Source organism: Podarcis bocagei (assembly GCF_964188305.1).
Source record: "Podarcis bocagei genome assembly, chromosome: 10".
NCBI lineage: Eukaryota > Metazoa > Chordata > Lepidosauria > Squamata > Lacertidae > Podarcis > Podarcis bocagei.
The window spans coordinates 9,295,323-9,319,467 of record NC_138135.1 but is presented as its reverse complement, the minus strand read 5'-3'; the positions used below and the strand labels follow the sequence as shown (position 1 = coordinate 9,319,467).

The 24,145-nt window shown below is 42.6% G+C and overlaps 1 protein-coding gene across 2 annotated transcripts in view; it reads left to right on the top strand.

Moving 5' to 3' along the window:
* EXOC4 (exocyst complex component 4) overlaps positions 1–24,145 on the top strand; it is a 353,985-nt gene that overhangs the window by 24,243 nt on the left and 305,597 nt on the right. For both annotated transcript variants that reach the window (XM_081209899.1, XM_081209900.1), the window contains exons 3-5: positions 4,239–4,433; positions 19,697–19,881; positions 21,342–21,451. In XM_081209899.1, the coding sequence (XP_081066025.1) occupies positions 4,239–4,433; positions 19,697–19,881; positions 21,342–21,451 (490 nt within the window). The remainder of the gene's footprint in view (positions 1–4,238; positions 4,434–19,696; positions 19,882–21,341; positions 21,452–24,145) is intronic.

The window sequence follows — 24,145 nt, the reverse complement described above, 5'->3', positions numbered from 1 at the left end:
GTGAGATTCTGCATCTGCTTGTGATTTCTGCCGAAAATCAATAAATGTTGCAGAAAGCAGATGAATGGGTATATACAGGTGTGCAGAATGGAGTGAACCCTGTCTGGAAGCATAGGCATGCATGGTGGAGTACCTGGGTAGGTAAAGGCTGGGCTGAGCATATTATGCATAGAATGGAATGTCCTGCTTCCCAGGCAGAGTGGAGGGTTCCTTTCAAACTGGCAGTCTGTGAAGAGAAGGGCATCACTCCTCTGGAGACTGTGAATGGCAACCCTTTTGAACTTTCAAATTCATTTAGTATTTTCAAAGAGGAGTGAGGCTAGCCTGATCCCTTCCAAGGGTGGGAGTTCATTTCAGGGATTTATGTACAAAGCTCAGCTCTCTGTGAAGGCAGAGATCAATTACACGAAATTTGAAATAAACCATAGTCCAGGCTTACTCAATACAATTAAGCTCTGCACAGGTCAAAACCAAATGTATAGGCGTAGTGACCTTGAGATACCACCTTAAAATAACCACAGAGGATGAAGGACCTTTTGGTATTTACTGTTCCTGATTAGATTCAGTCAACATGTATTGAAGGAGCTTTCCTTTAACCTCTTGGGAAGTGACAGTCAGCATACTAGGTCTGATTTCTTTTTCTCCCTCCTTTTTCTTCCTGATTGCCCTGTTAAATTAGCAGTCTTACCGTTTTTGTGTCCCCTGTCTCGCCCTCACAGCTATAAGGTGACAGATTTTATAGACCTGGAGAGACTTCTTCCATCATAATATATACTTGATTCAGACTTTTTTTCCCCCTGCCTTTGTCCTTGGAGCGATTGGTTTGGGATTGAAAACAACTCTAATACAGCTTTTTCTTTCCTTTTGAATTTTCTTAGAATTGTACACTGCTTTATCACCCAAAGGTCATTGAGGCTTATTAATCTTTTCTTACATTATTAATTTGCTCATCAGGCTTGAGAGGTAGGTTAGTAGTTGTGTGTATGAGAGAGAGTTTCAAACCATGTCTCTAAGAGAGGTAGGTTCAAAGCATTCTCTAGTCTAGCGTCTAAGTTTTAGAACCAGGGTGGGGGGAAATGATCTGTGAACTGCTTTTTTTCTGAGGGGACGCAGCTGTACACATATCCCTAAACATTTTGTGAATTTAAGTTTTGCGTCATTGAGGAGCAGTATTTCAATATGAGTAGGAAAATGAGAGTACCTCTAAACATTTTTTTTAAAAGCACTGGTTAAATAGTTCGAAATATTGTCGTACTTTACTTTGCAATTATTATAACACCTGGCTTTCTTTTGAACAGAATTCAGCTTTTTTTGCTTAGGGACATGATCCCTCAGATCACCAAAGGCAACATCTGAGAAAGCTTGTGTTCCTATTCAGAATTTTCTCTTACTAGCAACAAGGATGTAAATAGCACAACACTTAGTGGAGGCTGGGCTATTGGGGCATAGCTCTCTCAAGAAGAATGTCAAGCAATTTAAAAGAAAACATTTTCTCCAAAATCTCACAGCCACAAACACTTTCCTACTCCACACACATTTTAATACTACATTTAACTCAGAGAAGCTCTGCAGACATTTTTGTCAACCTACTGGTCTGCACCACTTATACAGTCCTAATCCAAAAGTATAACTGTGACAAAGATGTCCTTCCCTGGTCAGAAAAAATGATGTGGAATTTGAGTGTTGGGATAGTTAGCTTTCCAGCCCTTGTTGTGAGGGTTCCCTCTCCCTCCTGTTGTTATTTCAGCCTCTGTAGGGCTAAGTAGGGCTGCTTGAAGAGCAGTCCTCCCTGCCTTCTGAGCATGCTCAGAGTTATTTCCTTGAAGACCATACCTCCAAACATATCAAAGCACATTCTTTGTAGCTAGCCAGAAGAAGGGTGTGATTGCTATTTTAAGCAGCTTGTTTAGAAGAGAACTTCCTGAGCAGCTCTAAGGTTGATCTATGGACCTATTTTCCCATTATGTGTTAGTATTGTGTGGGCATTTGGATTTAGCATTCTGTTACATGTATGGGGCTTGTATGATTGGTGCTATAGTGGCATCCAGGGGTAGGGAACCCATGGTCCTCTGGATGTTGCTGGATTATAACACCCATCACCCCTGACCATTGCCCATGTTAGGAGGGGTGGTGGGAGTTGGAATCCAACAACATCTAGTGGGAGATTACTCACCCTTGCTGTAAAATCCAGTAGCTGGAATCCAAATAACTACTTCAGGAATGTTGAGAGGGATATGTGACTCCCAGTCCCAAATGCGCTTTAGATAACAGAGTCCTCTGGTTAACAACAATCTGGCTTTGCATGTTCCTGCAGTGTTAAAAGCAGCTGGCCATGTGGGATGGTTCACCTCTTGTGGGTATAAAACTAGTACTGTAGAGTAGTTCTCTGGAAGTAGTGTAGTTCTCTGGATCCTGGCCAATGCAAGGAAAAGCTCTGGCCTTTTGTTTTTATTGTTGGCCTTTTCCACTTAAAGCAAGCTACATTTTGCAGGCTTTCGTAGCAGCAGCAGCAGTGTGGAGGTGTACGAGATCAGATTCCCTTAAAACACATATTTGTGCATCGACATGTCTCCATATTTGTGCTTCAACCTGTTTCATTTCCCGCCTACTGATAACAACCCCACTCAGGAGGTGTTGCTTGCTTGTCAGCCACCTGTTAAAGAGGGGGAAATCTGCATTCTATGCAAGACCAGAAGGGGGAGAACTGAAGTTTCTGAGTTAGAAGGAATTGGACATAATCCAACAAAAGTTAGGGAAATCAATTCCATTGCTTTCAGCTGGGCTTAGTACTAATTCTTACTGAGCTATGTACGTTGTGTTGCTGCTACTTAATTAATTTATAAGAACTCTGCTTCTGTTCTTAAGCAGCACATACACAACCAACCATCTTTGCTGTTCACTGCTGTTTGTAAGAAAAAAGTTTTTGCATCATGTTGGGGATATACCAATGTATAGCTGCTGCTTCCAGAGGTCAGTTGTCTGTATCTGTGTTTGGAGAGCAGGAATTTGCAGAGAGATGTCCAGTGTTTACTGTATGTGTGTTTTAAATCCTTCCAATGAAAATCTGCTAAAGCATAAGCAAGAATGTGTCATAAATCTTTCTGTGTAGACTGGCTTTAGGGAGAAGGGTTGAGAGATCAGCATCTAAGGTTGAGAGTTTTAGCATAATGTTTTTTTAACTGTTTCATTCAGGATTTTGTAATTCAGTTATGACCAGAAGCTTGCAGCCTCAGGCTATAAATTGATGTGTAGTTCATCACTTCTGCATCTCTACTCTTTTCTTATTTTGTTTGACCTCATTTTAGAAAGTAACTTTGCTTTTCGAAATGGAAGCCATCTCCATTTTTCTGAAGAACTATCTAGCTAAATTCCTACCCATCATTTCTTAAAACTTCCTTGGTCCTTGGTCTACTGCCTTCTCAGGTCACTCTGAGCTTCTGTTTTCCTAGACTCCCAGCTGCTTCAACTCCCCATTTCATCTGGACTTTGCCTGTTCTGCCTGTCTAGGACTGGAGGAACTTGGGCAATGATAACCAAAGGCTGCCCCGTCTCTCTGACGTAAGGGGAACTAAGCCAACCATTGGTTTCACTATTCTCACCTAATCCATAATCGCTGGCAGTTTTTAATCTGTTGCTACCTACCCTGAACCTTCTTGGAACGGCAGGCTATAGATTTGAAAAAAGTATTGTGTGTGTGTGTGTTTGTGTGTTTTTCCCTGTTAGTCTAGGTTGCAGCATATCGTGGTCTGGAGTGTGGAGGCTGATGTGTAGATAATTCTTATTTGTAGTGGCAAGTCAACCTTGATGGCCCTCATATACTTTACATGTGGGGCCTGAAAAATCATGTTGTAATGTGGAGTGCTCACGGCTAGCTTGAACTCTTTCCAGGATATTCCATTTCATTCACCCTCCTTCTTGGTTTTCTGTAGCGTGGACCACAAACTCAGTATTCCATGACCAATGGGCATGCTCAGTTACAGGGATGTTTTGGAGGATCTCCCCCCTGCTTGAGAGCCCCCCAATATCTTTGTGTACCTTCGCAAACTTTGGGGTCCCTCCAAGCCTGCTCATACCTCCCTCTTGAGCACATGGTGGTTCCTTTAGGGCTATATAAGGGCTGGACCGTAGAACCAAAATCTATTAACATATATCTTAGTACTATGATTTGACATGGGCAGGCTTGCTCTAACCAGAAGTCTGTTGATTCACTTGAGCTGCTGTGGTGTATTTTTTTCCAGGTCAAGGAGAATTTGCTTTCCTGCAAGATGCTTCTGCACTGCAAGCGGGATGAGCTGCGCAAGTTGTGGATTGAAGGCATTGAGCACAAGCACGTCTTGAATTTGTTGGATGAGATTGAGAACATCAAGCAAGTGCCCCAGAAGCTGCAGCAGTGCATGGCTAGCAAGCACTACCTCACGGCCACGGATATGCTGGTAAGAGGTGATAGCTGGTGCTTGACAGACAGCTGTCCGATAAGTGTCTGCTAGATTTGCTATCTGGGTCTGAGTAATTAGATCTGCCATTTACTCACCTACTGTATTGTTCTCTCTGCCTGTCTCATTTGCCCTCTTCTGTCACTCACTCCTTTTTTTTATCTTCAGTCTATTAACCTCTTTGGTTGCTTTGAAAACTCTGCTGACTTTGACCCTGTGTCCTTAACCTTGATTCATGCCTTCTCAGCCCTTGGCTCCTGTTTCTGCTTTAAAAATTTCTGTCTCACTTGTGTCCATATTCCAGGTGTCACTCTAATAGACTATTACAGACTCTTCCATTTTGTTACCTCTCACTTTGCCATAATTGTAATTTCAGAATGACTCCTCTTCTGCAGTTGCAATGATCACATCTGCATTGTCCCTGCATTGTCCCTCCTGTTGCTTTCCTTGTTTGTCCCAAGATCCTCATTTGAACAGTATTTGCCTTTAACTCAGGATATATTTAGGCAACAGGCTTTCTGTAATTATGTTCCCTCAGTGATATCCTTAATGAGTATGGAAGAAGTCTAGTGTTATTGTAGAAAACTAGATTGTTGTGGTTGGTGAGAAATCTGGTGCTTTCCATGGGCCATTGAGAAGTAAACCTTTTATTGATGATCCAGTTCCTCATTTCTGCAGGTATCCTTGTGAAAAGGGGAAAAGTAGTAATTTGAGTGCACAAATGTTTGCTCCCCTCTTTACTCTATTTCTCCCTCTGTGTTCACATCTCCTGTTTTCTCCTTGCATGATGCTCCCTTCCTCTGCTAAATTAACTTGCCCTGTCCTCCTAATTTTGTTTTCAAAGCATTCGAAAGAATATGATGCTCAAAGAATTAAACCTCTGGTTATCCCATATGTGTCAGTGCCTTATTAAAGATCATCTATCACTGCTGTTATGTGAATTTAAGTTGCACATGTCTGTTCAAAATTATGGCTGAAGAACTCCCAGCTTCCTGATAGAGAGCAGCAATAGCACTGTCAGCTTTTGACATATTGGAAAGCATCAGATAAATTATTTAATTTTGGGTTCTCCTTAAAAAACCGTTTTGAGGGTCATTCCAGCCATTTCATTTTGGAAACACTTTAAAAAATGTGCAGCTAATAATGCAATATGTGACTGCAACTGACACAGATTTGCAGACATTTGATCATAGTACACTGACCAGCGAACAGTGACTGGCTGAAGTCTTTGTTGAGGGTACCCTTGATGGCAAACCTGTGTAATATGTTAGATGGCCCTGAGGTGTTACTTGTGACCAGTCAACAATTGACATCTTCAGTTTACTCATTATTAAATAACACTTTTAATTTCCAAAGTTCCTTTTCAAATGCTGCTGTTTCCCTTCAACTATGAAGCTATTAAGATGTTGTGTTGTATCTCACAGTGAGACTGCTTAGGTGGAATGCAGATCTTCCATGTTCAAGTCCTGCTCTTAGTCCACAGTCATTAACTATTATGTATTTTGTAGCTATATATCGCCTTACCCCACATGTGCCCACTTGGCCACTTTGTTCTGCATAATTGGCACTGCTACATGTGCCGCATAATAACAGCATTTGTAAGAACTCAATTGTTTAGTTACACTTTGGAACTCCCTGCCTATTCAGATCAAGCAGGCGTATTCACTGTTCTCTTTTTGGCACCTGCTAAAAACATTCTTGTTTAGACAAGCCTACCCAGATGCTTAGAAAGTTGAGGTAATTTTTAGTATGTTAACTTTTGTATGTTTTAAAGTACAGTTGTGATTCCTCCCCCTCAGGTTTATTGTTTTATCTTTTGGTAAACTCCTTCAAGGCTTTTTATAATCGGGTGGTGAGTAAATTTTATGAAATTAAAAAAATAAATAGTTCAGTCAGTAGAGCATGAGGCTCTTAATCTCAGGGTCGTGGATTCAAATTCCACGTTGGGCAAAAGACACCTGAATTGCAGGGGGTTGGACTAGATGGCCCTTGTGGTCCCTTCCAATTCCACAATTCTATGATTCTGTGAAAAGTGAGGCAGACTTCAGACTGGTTTATCTCTTGGTGCTATAGTGGACTGACTTCTCTGATTTGTGGAAATGCTCTTGCTCTCTACTGACTCAGCAGTGTAGGCTTGCAACCCCTTTTTTTCTGATAGCACAGATAATTTTTGCTGCATCAGTGTGTTAAATGCCTCTAGAGTGGAGCTCCTTGGCGCCAGCCTTCTTTAGCCTACCTCTGTCTCCACATTAGAAAGATGCAGTAATTGTTCTCTAGCTGTTGGGTAGTTCCATTCTCTTTCATTGTATGATCTGAGTGGTGTATAAAATAATTATTAAACTGTCAGGGATGCATAATGTTTCTTGTCCTTCGTCCTCAAGGTAAACAGCTGTTGGCTTATCAAAAGCCTAAAATGATCCAACAAAGACACTGATATCTCATGTGTTGAAATGGGATAGCTGATAAATATTGTTGCCTGTAGCTCTGTGATATGTGCAGTCTAAATTAGACCTTTGCAGTCATTGTGTGGGCTTGATGCAAGCGCATTAATGGCATAATTTCTGGTTGCTGCATCACATTTCTGCAGTCTGTTCTTTGTATTCCACTCACATTAATTGAAGTAATTTTGCCACTGAAGCGTGTTTCCAACCTCTGCATTTAAATTGAAATTTTAATTCCCTTATTGTTTGGCAAAGACGTCTGAAGATGGCTTGTTACAGGTTTCATTATCACTCAAAACACTCCAGCTGGTTCTAATGTACAATGATTAATTCTGGAAAGACTTATTAATGTAAGAAAGGCAACCTTTTCCCAGAAGCAGGAGCATAGCAGCAAAGGTATTTTGGTGACGGCTGGTGTTTATATGAAGCTAGATGAAGAAAAATATGTGTTTGCTGCTGGCTTGTGACACCAGCTTAAAACTTATTGGGGTGATCTTTGCAGATTATCTGGGTACAGTTCTATACATTTATAAATGAATGGACCCAGCAAAAATAATTTTGGAATTTTGAATGCCCTGTAGTTAGGCTGGAAAATAAATCCTGAAAAGACAAACTTGCTATGAAACGTCATGTTTATGCTGGCATGCGGGGACAGGGACTCCATCTTTTATTACCTCAAGGAGGAGCGGAAATTATTAAGTTAGGTTTCTGGTGAGTTGGATGTGAATGGGGAGGCTGGAATTAGCTAGACCAGCCTATTCCCACCTCCTTACTTATTTTGTGTGCCCTACTCTCTGTTTGCACCCAATGTTCATGTGTGAGTGTGCATTCTTCTGCATATTGCTTGCATGAATCATCTTGGGCTGTTGTGTCTATAACGACTTATCCATAGTGCATTTCCTCCCTGTAACACCCGGTGGCCTAGGATGCATTGACAGGGGCCTGTCTCATTCCAGGGATTGTGTCGGGCTTTTTGTGCTGTATTTTGCCGCAGGGAAGCAAGAACAAAAAAGAATACTTGCTCAGGGCATGACTCTCAGTGGACTTGGAAGAGAAGAAAACATAAAGGCAGCTGGGGGTGGAGGAGAGGGATTACTGAGTAGGAAGTAGTGCTTCTGAAATGGGTTTGGGAGCTCTAGGGGAATAACAGATGGAATATGAATCAACAGTGTGATGCTTTGGATGAAAACCCAATCTTTTTTCCAGTTGCATCAATAGGAGTGATTTGTTTCCAAGCCAGTTTCTCACCCAACATCTTCAATCCATAGTCAGTATGCATAATGAAGTACAGTGGTACCTCGGGTTAAGAACTTAATTCGTTCTGGAGGTCCGTTCTTAACCTGAAACTGTTCTTAACCTGAGATACCACTTTAGCTAATGGGGCCTCCCACTGCCGCCACACAATTTCTGTTCTCATCCTGAAGCAAAGTTCTTAACCCGAGGTACTATTTCTAGGCTAGCGGAGTCTGTAACCTGAAGCGTCTGTAACCCGAGGTACAGCAAGGGTAGTAAACATAGTGCCCTGCAGATGTTGTTGGACTCCAATTCCCAGCAGCACCAGCAGCATGACCAATGGTAAGGATTTGTAGTCCCAAAAGTATCCAGAGAGCACCATGTTTGCTCCCCCAGATATACAGGGAAATGTGTCATGCTCATGCATATGCCCTGCCCATTGTGTGCATAGCAATGTATTTCTCTGTATGCATATAACCAATGTGCATAATCTATATTTTGCAAAATTGGGAGGGGGATGGATAGCATGGTTGTATGATGTTTTAAACACAGAAGTTCTCCTGTACCACCATGTATATAAAGTCTCCATAATTGGGTGGATCGGGCTAGAGACATCTAGGTGAGCTGGCTCCAGAACTTAGGAAGCTTTCATACTACTACCTTCAATCTGGACGACATTTTCTTTGAAATCCTGTTTTGTGCAGCATAGTTGTAGAATGATAATTGCTGATCTGAAAGGATTCCAAGAGCAGCCAAGGTGATTAAAGGGTCTGAATCTTGTGTGGAGTTGCTAATGTAATCAGGGCTCTGACTATATATAAAAATAAAAGATTTGGTGCTACATTTACCCAAGAGAAGCTAGATTTGATGAACTGTAAAAACTAAGCAAGCCATCACATATTTTGCATAATTCTGCTGTTTTCGTTGAAGAGGGGCAAATAATCACTGCTGCATTTGGTTCTGAATGATTTTGGCTGGTTCCTCAGCCTTCCTGTGTTGACTGTCATTGTTGGGGCTTTTTTGCATCTGTACAAACAGCACATAGCTCTTTATTTCTGCATCTGAAGGTGAATAATAGCATTCAGAGTTCCCCCCTGAGTTAGATGTTTGCTTCTTGGACCAAAGCCTGCATTGCTGCCACCTTCTGTTCCGTTCTCAGAACTGAACAGGTGGAGCCATCAGTTTTCTATTGCGTTCGATTGGAATGTGTTCAGCCAAAGATAATTTGTTCAGAACGGGAGCCTTGTTTGCAGTCAAATTAGCTCATTTCCTATTGTTGTGCTGACACGGCAGGCCCTGAAGCATGGCAGATTTTCCCACTGCACCTTTTTGTTGCTATATTTGAACCTTGGCTTCAGAGCCTACCTTATTAAGCTGCAAGATATTTCTACCAGTTTGGGTCAAGCAGAGTCTATTTGCTTGGTGCTGTGAAAAAGAAATTGGAAAGCGGCTGGATTGTCCATGAGCTTTCATCCATTCTTAATGGCAAAGGATTGTTTGTTTGGGCCTGCTGGGGTCAGAGACAAATGTGTTCAGGCAGTTCAGGTTCAGGAGCAGTCAGAGGAAAGTCAGTCCAGAATCAGTTGACACGATCTAAGATGGCCTGGTGGTCAGGTTCTAGTGCAGTCAGACAAGAGGGCAAGTCAACACAGAAGAGCTGCTCTGACTGTTGAGCCAAGCCTAATCCTTTCTTTAGATAGCGGGGCCCCTATTGGCTCCTCAAGTCACCTGAATTTGCTGAAAGCCTCCCTTGCTGCCACTGCTAGAAGGATGCTGTAGAGCAGTAAGGCTCAGGCCAGCCATTCCTTCTCTCCACGAACTGTGAATTGTGCCTCTTGACACTGAAGTGGGGAATGGGTGCTAGGCCTAAATTTGACCCCTCCCTTGTTGAATGTGTTGGTTGTTCTGGCCAGAGTGATTGGAGTGGGATGATAGTACCTTGTTAACCTCAAGGGCTCTTATTGGCTGCCGTGGACGCACACATGTGGGGAGACAAGGTGCATATTCATTGCTCCCCTACCTGGTGCATAGAGACCCCCATCTGGTCTGTACTCCCCTCCTGTTTTCTGACTGCTGGTTTTCTCTAGCATCTCCTACTCCCACCAACTTCCAACGATAGCCCTCTCCTCACATTCCAGCATCTTAAAAAGCAGAGACATCACCTTGCCAACAAAGGTCCGTATAGTTAAAACCATGGTTTTCCCAGTAGTGATGTATGGAAGTGAGAGCTGGACCATAAAGAAGGCTGATCGCCGAAGAATTGATGCTTTTGAATTCTGGTGCAGGAGGAGACTCTTGAGAGTCCCATGGACTGCAAGAAGATCAAACCTCTCCATTCTGAAGGAAATCAGCCCTGAGTGCTCACTGGAAGGACAGATCGTGAAGCTGAGGCTCCAATACTTTGGCCACCTCATGAGAAGAGAAGACTCCCTGGAAAAGACCCTGATGTTGGGAAAGATGGAGGGCACAAGGAGAAGGGGACGACAGAGGACGAGATGGTTGGACAGTGTTCTCGAATCTACCAACATGAGCCTGCCCAAACTGTGGGAGGCAGTGGAAGACAGGAGTGCCTGGCGACTCTGGTCCATGGGGTCACGAAGAGTCGGACACATTCCAAACCTCCCAATGACGAGGTGCAACATGAGATGAACCCTGTTTAACGAAGCAATCAGCACGGTTCCTTATTGTGTGCTGCTGTGTGCTTAAAGACATAGGACATAGCCACTGCCACCTCCCACCTTCCTGCAATGAAAATAATATGAAAGTGGCATTTCTTTTAGCTGTTTGAAAAGAGATTGTAACGGATCTTAACAAGCACAGTGTGAGAGATATATGTAGTTGAAATAATAACCTGGGAGTGGACCTTTAACTCCTCTGCCTCTGCTGCTGTTTTAATGCAAGCGCCTCTTTACATAGGTTTCCTCAGTTTTCCCCATATGCTGAATGGGGATAGTTCTTAATGAGACACTCTAAATGTTCAAATAACGAACAGCAAGCAACACTTTATGAGCATGTATATCTTTAAAGTGCTCAGCATTATACTCAGCCAGATTTTTCATTATTGCTTCTAATCCTATTTTCTGATCCTGTTCAAGTTTTGTTTTGTTAATTTCATCATCGAGATGTAAAGATATTTTGAAAGCAGGAGCGCACAAGCAGAGAGAGGATTTCTTTCCCTTTATAACATCTTATCGCCTTTTCTTCCTTTAATATACTTATCAATAACTTCATCTCTTTCCTTTTAATCTTGTAAATTCCATTATCTGAGGCATTTTGTTGCATTAAACCATTAGTGCCTCCCATTGCCTCATTTGCATTGACACGTGCTTGACCTCGGCCCCTCTCCTCTTTTCGTTAATGCATCAACAAGCACTGATATCTCTCTGGAGCATTATCATTTGGCTGTTAGCTCAACTAATAACAACCATTCATTTAAGCTGATGGAGGTTTATTAAATAAAAATGGGCGGTAATGAAGGTGGTGGAGGAGCAATAGCTAGCATCCTCATTTTTTATGGTGAGGGCATTCAGTCTCTCCATAAAGTGTGCTGGGTTTGGTGGAGGCGTCTTGGCGTTCAAAGGCAGGTGTTATTGGGGTCTGGGACAAGATCAAGATTAATTAACTTGTCACAGAGCTACTCCCCCCAGCAGCAATTTTGCATCTAGTTCTTCCTGTGAGGTTTTATAAGGAAGACAGGTGTCAGTAGTCTGTTTCCTGCTCATCTACCCTCCAGCAGAAGCCACCATTGATAGAGAGGGGCAGAAAATAAAGTTGTGATGTTACGACCCTGAGGCCAGGCTTCCTTTCTTCAAGGGTTGAAGCTAGACATATGAAGTGGGAGAAGGAATTTCTTCCGGGGCAGCCACAGGAATACATAACCAACCAGAAGAGGAGTCCATGGTGTTAGTATCTCTCCAGCTTGAGGACTTTGCATTACTCTCCTCTGACTCAGAGGTCTCCACCCCAGAAGTTCTAGTGGAATCATGATCTCCCTTGCTCTGTCAGCTGACAACTGCTAAAGTGGCCTGGGCCCCTTTAAATGAAGAGGCTGGTCATACCAAAGGCAGAACTTTGGATACAGCAAAAGCCCCTCTCTCGTCACACCATGCCACAGACCTAGAATGGTGCTGGGGGGGGGGGCTTGCTCTGGCAGAGTACAGCTGGGGTACTCCTGATTCAGGTGGAGATCCGCTGGATCCTAAATCTCATCTCAGGGGATCTTACCTTAGGATTGTGCCGCAGGTATTCTTCAGACCAATATGAAAAAACATTGTGCAATGTTTCCTAAATGTGGATCGTTCAGAAGCTAGCTTCCTTTGGCTGTTGTTGTATTTCAGATGCTGGAGAGGATTGGCTATCATAGCACTGAAGCTTTCCTAACAGACTGGATGGTTCATCACTGCTGATGACTTGCATTTTAGTTGAGCTGGAAGATGTCAGATTGCTAGCCAGCATCATCCATAAGAATTTTTTTTAATGAAAAGCCACCTTCTGCCACAGGGACTTCTGAGAGATTTTATTATGAGGTTAATTTGTTAAGGCTTCTGTTATGAGACATCTTCACATTTGTAACTACTTCAATTTCTCCTAGAGTGCAGCCGAAAAAGAACATTTTCTAGAACTCTGATATTATTTTGATTGTTTCTCAAGCTCTGATTTACGGGCTTATAATTTAGTCCCCAGTAAACTAATGAAACTCTTACAAAGGAACAGGAAATGCTCATGATCTTGGGGATAATGGAGCAACAAAGTACAAAATTCTGCCAGAGAAACTAGATTGCATTTCTAAATGTAAAGTTGCACAGTTTTTATAACCTCCAGAGGGACCAGGAGAAATAGTAAGAGTTGGATTAAAAACATGTATAGAGTCGCAGTTGGAAGGAGGATTCTGTGGGCCATCTATTCCAGCCCCCTGCCATAAAACAGGGTCACCCCAGCCCAATGCACTGCAGATAGTTTCTTGTGCAAACGCCTGGTTTTAATCTTTTCTTACAGTAAGGAATAATTTATCATTAGATGAGCAAATATTCCATTACCTCATCACCCTAATGAGGCATTATGTTTTCTTCCAGTGCTGATCTACTCTTATGGTAATGAAGAAATTCCTAAAGTTTAGCACATTTCCAGATGTATATTTTTTGTGTGCGGTGACTTTTCGGCTATTCTTCCTTCCCGCTTTCCCCCTCTCAACGTCATGCTATAGTTACAAAATTCCTTTATACCTGCTCTTCTCTGCGTAAACCATTCTCACTGTTGGTGCATTCCCACCGCATTCGTGTCCCATTGCTTTGCATGCTCACTTGTTAAGCTTCTGCACAGTTCACAAAAATGGTATGACACACGAGCAATTAAGCCAATGGCTAGGATAATCTTACTTCAATTTGGTAAAGCCTGAGCTCTTATAGTCAACTGCTGAAGTATGTGTTTACTTCATTTCTACAACCTCTTAATATGAGTTTATTATTTATGAATGTTTATATGTACTAAGAGCATATACCCTGTTGCCACTTCTCAGGATGCTGATGGTCTCCTGAGCAGCAACTAGTTTTGCAGGGGAACTACTTGAAAGAGGGTGTGGAAGGGACCTGTGAGCACAGCCACAATTTTTTCATCCACAATTTATTCTGCACCATTTATTCTACTCCTTCTGCTTCGATGTTGGAAACTTGGGGAAGACAGCTGTATTTGATCCTAAGACCTCCAATGGCTGATCCATAATGTATTATGCCCATGCAAGCAAACATAATGATGAAGTAATATTTTTGCTGGAGCTGCAATGGCTCAGTCAAATCGCAGTTTTAGGTCTGGCCTGCTGCCCAAAGTGATGAGGATCTTGTTAGTTCTTCCTAACCTTCATGAATGTTTCAACTGACGTGTTCTGGAGCAAAGTAGTATTAGTTGTTCAGTAGTGTTACTTTGATATCTCTCAGTAAAAGTACTTGCCCTATGGGATGCACTTGCGGCATTGGGATTATTCACTTCAAAAACACTGGAAAAAATAATGCCCTTGACTCCATTTAATATTACTATATTGTACCCCAAAAAAGACTTTTGTTGAATTGTGGAAGGTAGTTTTTGCTAAGTTCTGCATATCTGTAAGGTTCTTTTAACATTGACTCTTGCAATGGTTCTGGATTTTCAGGAAAGGAGGATTGTTAGGAAGACTGTCTTCCTTTCGATTTCGAGCTGTGGGAAATATTCTACCCCTTCTCTTTCTTCTGGAGCGGGGATATATGACATCTGTGAAGCAGTTCAGCAGAAACAGTAATCTGAATGTGGTCTGTAAGGTTGTTAGTACCTGCCAATTGGGAACCAGAAATCTTAGCAGTCTTCTGTCTTAACTGCACTACTTTTTCCACTTAACAGAAAAACCCACCCTCTATTTTCTACCTAGGATAGAATCTTATCCACCCTTGTTCATTGGATCTTCAAAGTAAAAGTGATTTCTTGTTGACCAACTGTAGCAATGTTAAAAATAATTGGATTGTGTTTGTTTTTCTGTTGCCTAAGCAACAGGTTCTACTGCACTTAAGGTTTCCCCCCCCTCTACTGGACCTTTCCTGTCTACCCACCTGCTCCTGCTCCCTTCTATCCATCCTGATTTCTGCACCATTCCATTTGCTTATCTCCCATATCCAACTGATCTCTTGATGCACTCTGAATACTGTTCATATCTTTTTCCTTGGATTCTCTGCACCTTGCCTTCATGGCAAATGATGGCCTTCCCCAACCCGGCGCCCTCCAGATGTTTTGGGCTACAACCCCCAAAAGCCCAGCAGTAGTTGTAGTCCCAAACAACTGAAGGGCACCAGGCTGGGGAAGGCTAATGTCAATCTTTCCTGTTGACATTGTGCCCTTGGTTTTTGGTATATGCAGCAGCATCAAACACTTCCTAAAACGGTGTGGGGACGACAACGACGCATGCTCTTGTTGCTAATCCTTATACTTCCTTCCAGGACTGAAAGTGTCTTATCTTGAGACTGGGAAGGCAAAGTTCAAGAAATGGAAACTCAGCATTCTGTAGACTTCTAACTCAGTGACTAGTTAAGCAAAATGTCCAGACATTCAGTGAAACAGCTGGGCTACTGCCAAACAGAAGCATTCCCTTGACAGCTGATGCATGGCTTCACTGCTCCGGAACAGCCTGTGTCTCAAATAATTCACAGGATGAATAGAACAATTTGGTACTCTGGGTACAAGAATGGGGTATCCTGAGAGCAATCTTGATGGAATTTGGTCAGTGTGTCTCCATGTTTGCACAGCAGATTACTCTCAGCCAACTGGCTCTTTAACACTTGCCATTCTGTGCGAGGGGGGGGGGAATACTTGTGTCCAGGACATTATTTTTTGGTCAAGAATCTGCTGCATTTGTTATCCCTACACCATTACAAGTGGGCATGTAACTGAATGCATATGCCAAATGATTTTGCACTGGGGAGAGGCAATTAAAGTGTATGCACTGACAAAATAAAAAAATTCCTTCCAGTAGCAGCTTAAAGACCAACTAAGTTAGTTCTTGGTATGAGCTTTCGTGTGCATGCACACTTCTTCAGATACACTGTGCATGCACACGAAAGCTCATACCAAGAACTAACTTAGTTGGTCTTTAAGGTGCTACTGGAAGGAATTTTTTTATTTTGACTATGGCAGACCAACACGGCTACCTACCTGTAACTATGCACTGACAGTAATGGAAGATTATGCTCCATTCTGCTATCAGAGCTACTCTTGATTGCCCAAAGGTCAGTTCTGATAGAAGCTCCTATAATGTTAATTCCTGGTGCCCATCTGTGAACTTTGAAGCGCTATTCTAATATGGACACCTGCTGAGAAGGGTAAACGAGTTGAGCATGTGAATCCTTTGTCTAAGTTCTCAGGATAGGATAAATAATCCAGATAAAATCTTTCAAGATATTTAGGAACAACTTCACATGGCCGCAGACCAGTTGGATATGTTGCACTGGACCCTGGGGGAATCAGTACCCAAAGTGGCATGTTGAGCTGATTTTTTAATTTTGATAAACCCATAAATAAACACAAGTACCCATGCCTTCATCATGTGATAATTGGGAAGAACAGGGTTACGAGGCCATTTTATACCTTATGACATTTGTGGAAATGTTGAGTGGAGGTATTATAGCAGCTCCAAAACAGCTATATTTAAAAGTGGATCTAAATTATTCCACTTCAGTGTGATGATCTGAGTTCCCGAAGTGGGCTTGGCTTCCTTTTCTGGCTATCCATGTTTTCTCAAGAGAATTGTTTTGCTTTAAACATAAGTGTCTTGGTAATGGGCAGTAATGAAGAATGAAATATGTGGCTGGGGGAAGAAAGGATGTTTAAATGGGGTTTGCTGAAGTGTAGCTTTGATACTTAAGAAGCCTTCTAAGCCTGTGTAACATTGCACCTTGACTGTTTACCTCGAGAATTCAATCACTTTAAAAGCGGCATTTCCAAGGCCATAACTCCCCAGCATGTGTCTCAACAAATATGAAGTGTCACATAGGCAATTTTTTTAGAAAAAAGATGGCTGCGTTTTTCACCAAAGGGAGAAAATTAAAGCTCCATTGGCGTCTCCCCCACCCTATTTTAATACTACAGTAAATGATTGACACTTCTGTTTGCTTTTTATCAAGGCTTGCCTGAGAGCTTTATGTTGATATAATAGTTTAGTCTTTGTGTATCGTCATTCTTTTCAAAACAGGAAAAGCAAGTGAAAAATGGGGCGTTGGCATTAAATAGCACTTTTGTGGGAGACCACGAGAGCCTCACCTGCCTTTTAAACTCTGATTTTCCATATTCTTTTTGATCCTCCAAATCAGGCCCCTAAGAAAGAGTTCAGGCACTATAGTAACCCATTCCCAGCCAGAATGTCCAAGAAGGCCATCCTGACTGGGGAAGCTTTGCATTGGTAAGGTAAAGGTAAAGGGACCCCTGACCATTAGGTCCAGTCGTGGCCGACTCTGGGGTTGCGGCGCTCACCTTGCTTTATTGGCTGAGGGAGCTGGCGTACAGCTTCCGGGTCATGTGGCCAGCATGACTAAGCCGCTTCTGGCGAACCAGAGCAGCGCACAGAAACGGCGTTTACCTTCCCGCTGGAGCGGTACCTATTTATCTACTTGCACTTTGACATGCTTTTGAACTGCTAGGTTGGCAGGAGCAGGGACTGAGTGACTTGAGCTCACCCCGTCGTGGGGATTCGAACCACAGACCTTCTGATCGGCAAGTCCTAGGCTCTGTGGTTTAACCCACAGCACCACCTGCGTCCCTCATTTGCATTGGTATCTGTGGCCAACAGAAGGCTGGACTTAATGTCGTTGGAACCCTTAGTAAGGCCTTGTAGATCAGACTTCATAGGTTGAAAGAGCCTCTGGCATCTTTGAACTCCTTGATGATGCTACAATTAATTAGTTTGAATAGGACTCGAATCAGTGTTACAATAATGAATTGTCTCTGAGCATGTGCGGATTCTCATATTTCCTTTCCAAATGAGGAATCACAGCCAGCCCCAACACCTCTGAAATTAGCGAGCAAGAATTTTTGTCAAGAAGGTCACAGCTTAGAGGTAGACTTGACAGTTCTTTTAAAAAAGAAATGAGTCTCTAGACTACAGTCTATGTTTTGGTAAATGCTTCCAAATTCAGGTTTTGGTATCTGTCTCCAATATTGTCTTACCGTTGATGCTCAGTGAACTTAAAACCTGTGTGTCAAAACAAAGCCCATTTCTCATACTAACGATGCCTTGGAATTTTAAATGAAATATTGTTTAATTTGCTTCAAGCTATTTATGCTCTCTGCTTACCTCTTGCAGTTCTTAAGACGTGAGCACTGAATTCCTGCAAAACGAGGTTTTCTTTTTTGTTGCTGGTCACCTTTGTTTTAATTGCTTCGTGATGAAGTATTTCCAGTGCTGCAGGGGAATCATGAACTGATAAAATTAAACAGAACTGCTGGAGCATTTATCAGCCATTGGTTTTATTAAACCATGTCTCATAGAAGGGCACCTTAAACATTGTGTCAAATGTACATTTGCAGTGTAATTGTAGTCACTGGTTTGGCCCTTCTCTGGGCTTGAGGTTTCTGTTTACTTCCAAGGTGTGTGTAGAAATTCCTATAGATTGTAGTTGGTGAGCAAATCTCTTTTGCGTCTTGATGTCTTTGATTGCCATGCAGCAATGGCAAAAATAGGTCTAGGGCAGGAGTGGCTAACCTGTGACTCTACAGGTGCTCTTGGACTGCCGTTCCCATCAGCTGCAGCCAGCACAGCCATTGGTCAGGATGATAAGAGTTGTGATTCTTGAACATCTGGCAGGCCCCATGTAGCTGCTCTTGGTGTAGAAGCTAAGAGCAAGCCTACACTGGGGGAGGAACCTTTTATCCCGGCAGGCTTGATCTTTACCTCCCCAACACAGGACCAACCATTTATCAATCATCTGATATCATGATGATGTAAGATGAATGTTAGGTGGGCCGTTACACCTGTCCTTCAAAATTAACCTATGGGGATAGGGGGAGGGGTCTGCTTCACCAATGTATTCACCTCTGCTTATCAGTCCTCTTTGCAGGGGTATGAGCAGGCCTTACCCCTCTGTCGTGAGTCCTGTGGAGGTGTTGTGGAGAGGTGCTTGGATATTGAGGAAGAGAGGATGGAGATTGGGAAACTGGAGGTAGAAGACCCTGGGGAGGGTCCTAGTGGGCTAGGGGATAAGGATCGGGGATCCCAGGAAGAGACTCTGAGGTCTGAGTATACAGTGGTGCCCCGCAAGACGAATGCCTCGCAAGACGGAAAACTCGCTAGACGAAAGAGTTTTCCGTTTTGGAGGTGCTTCGCAAAATGAATCTCCTATGGGCTTGCTTCGCAAGACGAAAAAGTCTTGTGAGTTCCTACGGGGTTTTTTCCCTCCCCCCCTTTTTCTAAGCCGCTAAGCCGCTTATCAACTGATCCGATCAGCAGATAAACTGCTAAAAGCCGCTAATAGCGCTAATCCGCTAATCCGTCAATGGCCTTGCTTCGCAAGATGGAAAAACCGCTAGACGAAGAGAATCACAGAACGGATTCTTTTCGTCTTGCGAGGCACCACTGTAGTTTTGAGTTGGAGGAGGAGATCCAGGTTAAGTCCTGTTGCTTTGGCTGTGTGCCAGTTCTTGGTGGGGCAGGCTTAGCCATTGTAGAATTGCATCCATCAGTTGGTGTCACCCAGTGATGACAGTTGATTGGCAGGTGGGAAAATGGCCTTATGGGCCATCTTGGACTCCCATGGGGACCCCATGGGGTCCAAGATTATATTGCAGGCTGGTGGTTCCCCAACACTGTCTTACAATGACAAGCAAATAAGTATATTGTCAAAGTGCACCTTTCCCATCAAACCTTGACTTAACTTCTTGCCGCTTACTGAAATTAAGGCTAAGTATCTGTACTTGAACATCCATTTGTTGTTCCTTGGGACAGGGTCCTGCATTTTTGCTTGTTTCTCTTTAAAATATAATTATTAATGTTGGCATAATAATTTGACCAAAGGAGAAACTTGGAACACTGGGTACTGAGAATTCTGAGTAGTAGTTAAAATATATCATGGATTCTCTTCACAGGTTTCAGCAGTGGATTCCCTGGAGGGACCCCTCCTTCAGGTGGAAGGACTTAGCGATCTGAGACTGGAGCTTCACAGTAAGAAGATGAATATGCACTTGGTGCTAATAGACGAACTGCACCGCCATCTTTACATTAAATCCACCAATAGGGTTGGACAACGGAACAAAGAAAAATGGACAAAAAGGTTAGTCCATTCTGATGCAGTAGAGAAGGCTTTGGTCTTGGATTTTGTTTGGAAAAGAGCTGTCTAGACTAAGTCAAACCTGAATAAATATTCAGTTGCTCAGAGAGAAACATGAGCTTGCTGCAGCTTTCAAGAGGCAATGTAGAAAAGCATTTTTATGGCTGGCCAAGTGCTCCAGGACCATTTTAAGCTGTAAGATATTTGAAGATGACTTAATACCAAACTGACACACTGGTCCATCTAGCCTAGTCCTGTCTATGAAAACCAGCAGAGGACTTCCAGGGTCTGGGGCAAACTTACTTTCTCATCCTTCTATTTGAGATGTCAGGGAATGAAGGTGGGACCTTATGATTGACTGGTTATTTAATTTCTGTTCCTCTTAATATACTAAGAATATATCTAAGAGGTGTACAGAAAACTGAAGAAACAACAGACAGCTTAAAGAAGATATTACAAAAATACAGTTACATATAAAAATACACATTAATACAAAGTTACTAATATATGTATAAATCAACATCAATTCATTTTCCTCCTGACACACTCTCCCTCTCAGCCTCTGGGTTCTCACCCAGGGTCCATCAAACTCTCAGCTCACTCACAAAAGTCTCACAGTGAGAAGACATCCTGGAAACAGTGTACATCACCCTAGTCTCTCATTCTAGACTTGCTTTTTATGGGCTGGCTCAAGGTGGATGGTACTGCCTCAGGCTCCCCACAGCTGTGTTCCATTTAGCTGCATCCTCTCCTCACCCAGTTCCAGGTACAGCAGGTTTGCTGAGTTTTCCAGGGGGTCCAAAGGATGGGAAGAGGGCCCCCCTCCACTCACAGCTCTTTCTTTACCCTCTATCCTCTCCTCCTCCCCCAGCTGCTTTGCCACTGAGCTGTTTCTCTTTACTGTTTTTAGTATTTATTCTATGATTATAAGATCAGCTATCTAGTTCAGCATCCTGTTCTCACAGTGATCAGCCAGATGCCTGTGGGAAGCCTGCAAACTGGTCATGAGCACAGTAGCTTTCTGCCAATCTGCAATTCCCAGCGACTGGTATTCAAACGCATAACGCCTCTGACTGTGGAGGTAGAACAATAGCCACTAGTGACTAGTAGCCTTGATAGCCTTGTTAATATAGACAGTGCAGAACTGGACAATTTTCACTGAAAGAAAGCTTCAAAGTGAGAGCCCCCCTCCATATTTTAATGGTCATGGGATTGTGAGGGGAGACAGGAAAGTGGCACTCTGTAGATTCTGGTGCCTGAAATATTTGCTTCATGTCACCTGATTGTAAGACTAGTTCTGTACCTGAATTGGGCACTTTTACTTTTGATTCCACCATGAGTGGGGAGCATCCATGGGTGAAGGATCTGCTTTGTGAAGAGCAGTAGTCTTCCCATTTGCACCTCCGCTTGTTGACTATGCCTACTTCAGGAGTTATTTCAAGTTTCATTTTTCTCTGCTACAGTTCACATGTGAAGGATGCCTCCCCTGTGCCTCTGCTCGATGTGACTAGCCTGTCTACTCCTCGCAAGTACCTTGACTCCTCTCAGTTCAGCACTTCTGGAAGCTCCAGTGGTGAGTGGCAAAATAATAAAAGACGTTTCCATATGCCTTTTTCGTTAAGTATGTGTGTGGTTTTCTCCAACCACACGGATAAATTTTGGAGATGGTTGAAGTAAGTGTGAATACCAGGTCCGGAGATGACCCAAGCTGTAATAAGGGGGTTGTGACAGCAGTTTTCTAATCTCATGTGTTTGCTTACAGTCACGTTCAGTTGTGCTTCCAAGGCTGTCCCCAGTGCAGGCATATAACAGGAGCAGCTACATATTAGGTGCAAATGCTACACGCCCAACTCATTGTTGTTTTTAGAAAACCCTTTTTTGGGAAGGGGTGTGTGAGATGGAGAACCAGTAGTGGAGAGGGGGAAATGAACAGAACCTTAGTTTAAATTGTGGAATTCATAATTTCTGAGTAGAACATGCCTAGTGTGTGTGTGTGTGTGTTCCCAGTTGCATCCGTTTTGAAGATGTTTTAAATAACAGTGGAGAACTCTGCCACATCCCAATTATTTTGTTGGTCCCTTTCTACACCTTTTCTAGCCCCACAATACACCTCCCCCCCCAACCAGTGGGATGAGCAGCACTGTATCCAGTATATCAGATGTGGATTCAGCATTGTATAGCATAGCATTGTAGGTTTACTTAAAACATGATGATACTGACTGGCTCATTTTCAATCGATTTCCTAATAATCCCTTGCATGGATTTTGCCTTTTTTCTTCGCCACTTCACATTGATTTGATGTGTTCAGTGAGCTATATATAATCTTTCTATATAGATTACTGCAATGTGTTATACGTAGGGCTGCCTCTGAAGACGGTTCAGAAACTTCAGCAGGTGCAGAATTTGGCAGCCAGATGGCTCACCAGGGCAAGATGGTTTGAGCATATTACACTGATCTTGGCCCTACTGCGCTGGCTGTCAGTTAGTTTCTGGTTCCAGTTCAAAGTGCTGGTTTTGAGCTATAAGGCCTTAAACAGCTCAGGACCCCAATACCCCAAGGACCGCCTCTCCCCAGATGAACCAACCCAGACCCTTCAATCATCATCTGAGGCCCATTTTTATGTGCCTCCTCAACAAGAGGTTTGGAGGGTGACAACACGAGAATGGGCCTTTTCTTTGGTGGCTCCTCGTTTTGGAATGCTCTCCCCAGGGAGGTTCACCTGTTGCCTTCATTTTGTATCTTTAGGTGCCAGGCAAAATTGTTTCTCTCTAACCAGGCTTTGGGGTGATTATTATTCTACAACCCTTTATATAGGTTTGTTTTTGTTTTATTATGCCTTTTGTTTTCTCTGTATTTATATGTTCTGGACCACCCTGTGATCTTCAGATGAAGGGTGGTATACAAATTTAATTAACAACAACAACAACAATAATCACAGCCCTAAGATATCTTTCTTGATCACTACCACTTCTGACCACAACAATCTCTGTGTGTGAAATTTAGGGTTCTTGCCCCATTGAATTTCCCTCTCCATTTTGCTATTTTGCGTAAGGTAAATATTATGGAGCTGATTCCACGATTCAAAATTTTTGAGAGATTGTCCTTGTATATGATTGGGCAGAGTACTGCGTAGAAGTGGGAAAAGACAATAAATAATTGAGAGTATTTCCAGTGCTCCTACCTAGTTGCTTATTAGAGATGCAAATTGGTGCAAGGGAAAGTTCAGCAATGGGAATTCTGCTGGAGGTGGAGTTTCACGAACTCTCAAAGTAGCCCAGTGGGGCCCCATGAACCTCTCTCCTTTGAGATAAAAAGATGCAGTGGAAGCAGGGCATAATACAGAGAAGCATAAATTATGCAGAGTGTGGCATAAAATTTTACTACCTGCTCGTAAAAAGCAGGCAGCTAGTGAAATACACTGATAAATAGTAGCAAAATTTGATCACTCACATGACCATAAAAAAACAAGACCCAAGAGGGTGTTCCTTAGCTGATATATTCTTTGTGGTGATTTGGGCAGTGGGATGGGACTCGGGTGGTTTAATGCTGCCTTGCCTGAATGGTGCATCATACAGATTAGTCTGACATCAAATTAGAAAGTTTGTTTTTATGGGATGAATCATTGACTTGGGAAAGGACTTAGAGAAATCATTAGTTAGAGGGTGATAAATCTGCAGAGGTCAATGCTTTCTATTCCTAGGGTGTTAAAATTCCCTGTAAACACCTTTTGGTTCAGGTTTGTTTTGTTTATGCTTTGAAGTAGTGAAGAGTGTTTTTTCGCTCCCTGAACCAACTGGTATTGAAGCAGGAATATGCATGCATGGTCCAGAGGATTTTTCTAAATTCTGGAGTGCCATTAAACCCCTAGTGTGCCCTACATACCTGTCTAGGTTGGTAAATTTTGCCAGGTGGGATGGGAAAAGAGGCAAGGGAATATCAGGTGGCAGAAAACTTTTGAATAGGTGCCCCTTTTCCTAACACGTTGTGCATCTGTTGTGCATCTGTGAGGGGAGAGACTCCATCAGGCAAGGCCTCCTTCCACCTGCCTTGTCCCACCCTCTAGTCTCTGCTTCTCAATTTGTATTATATTATTTTATGTACTGTGGCTTGCCATTGTTTTATTGATTATAGTTTAGAAATTATTTATTGTGTTTAACTTTTATGTTGTTATTATTATTTAATACTATTCTAATGATTGTTGAATGTTACTTTTTTGATGTAGGTTGCCGATTTTAAAGTTATGTTTTATTATCACATTTTTGTATT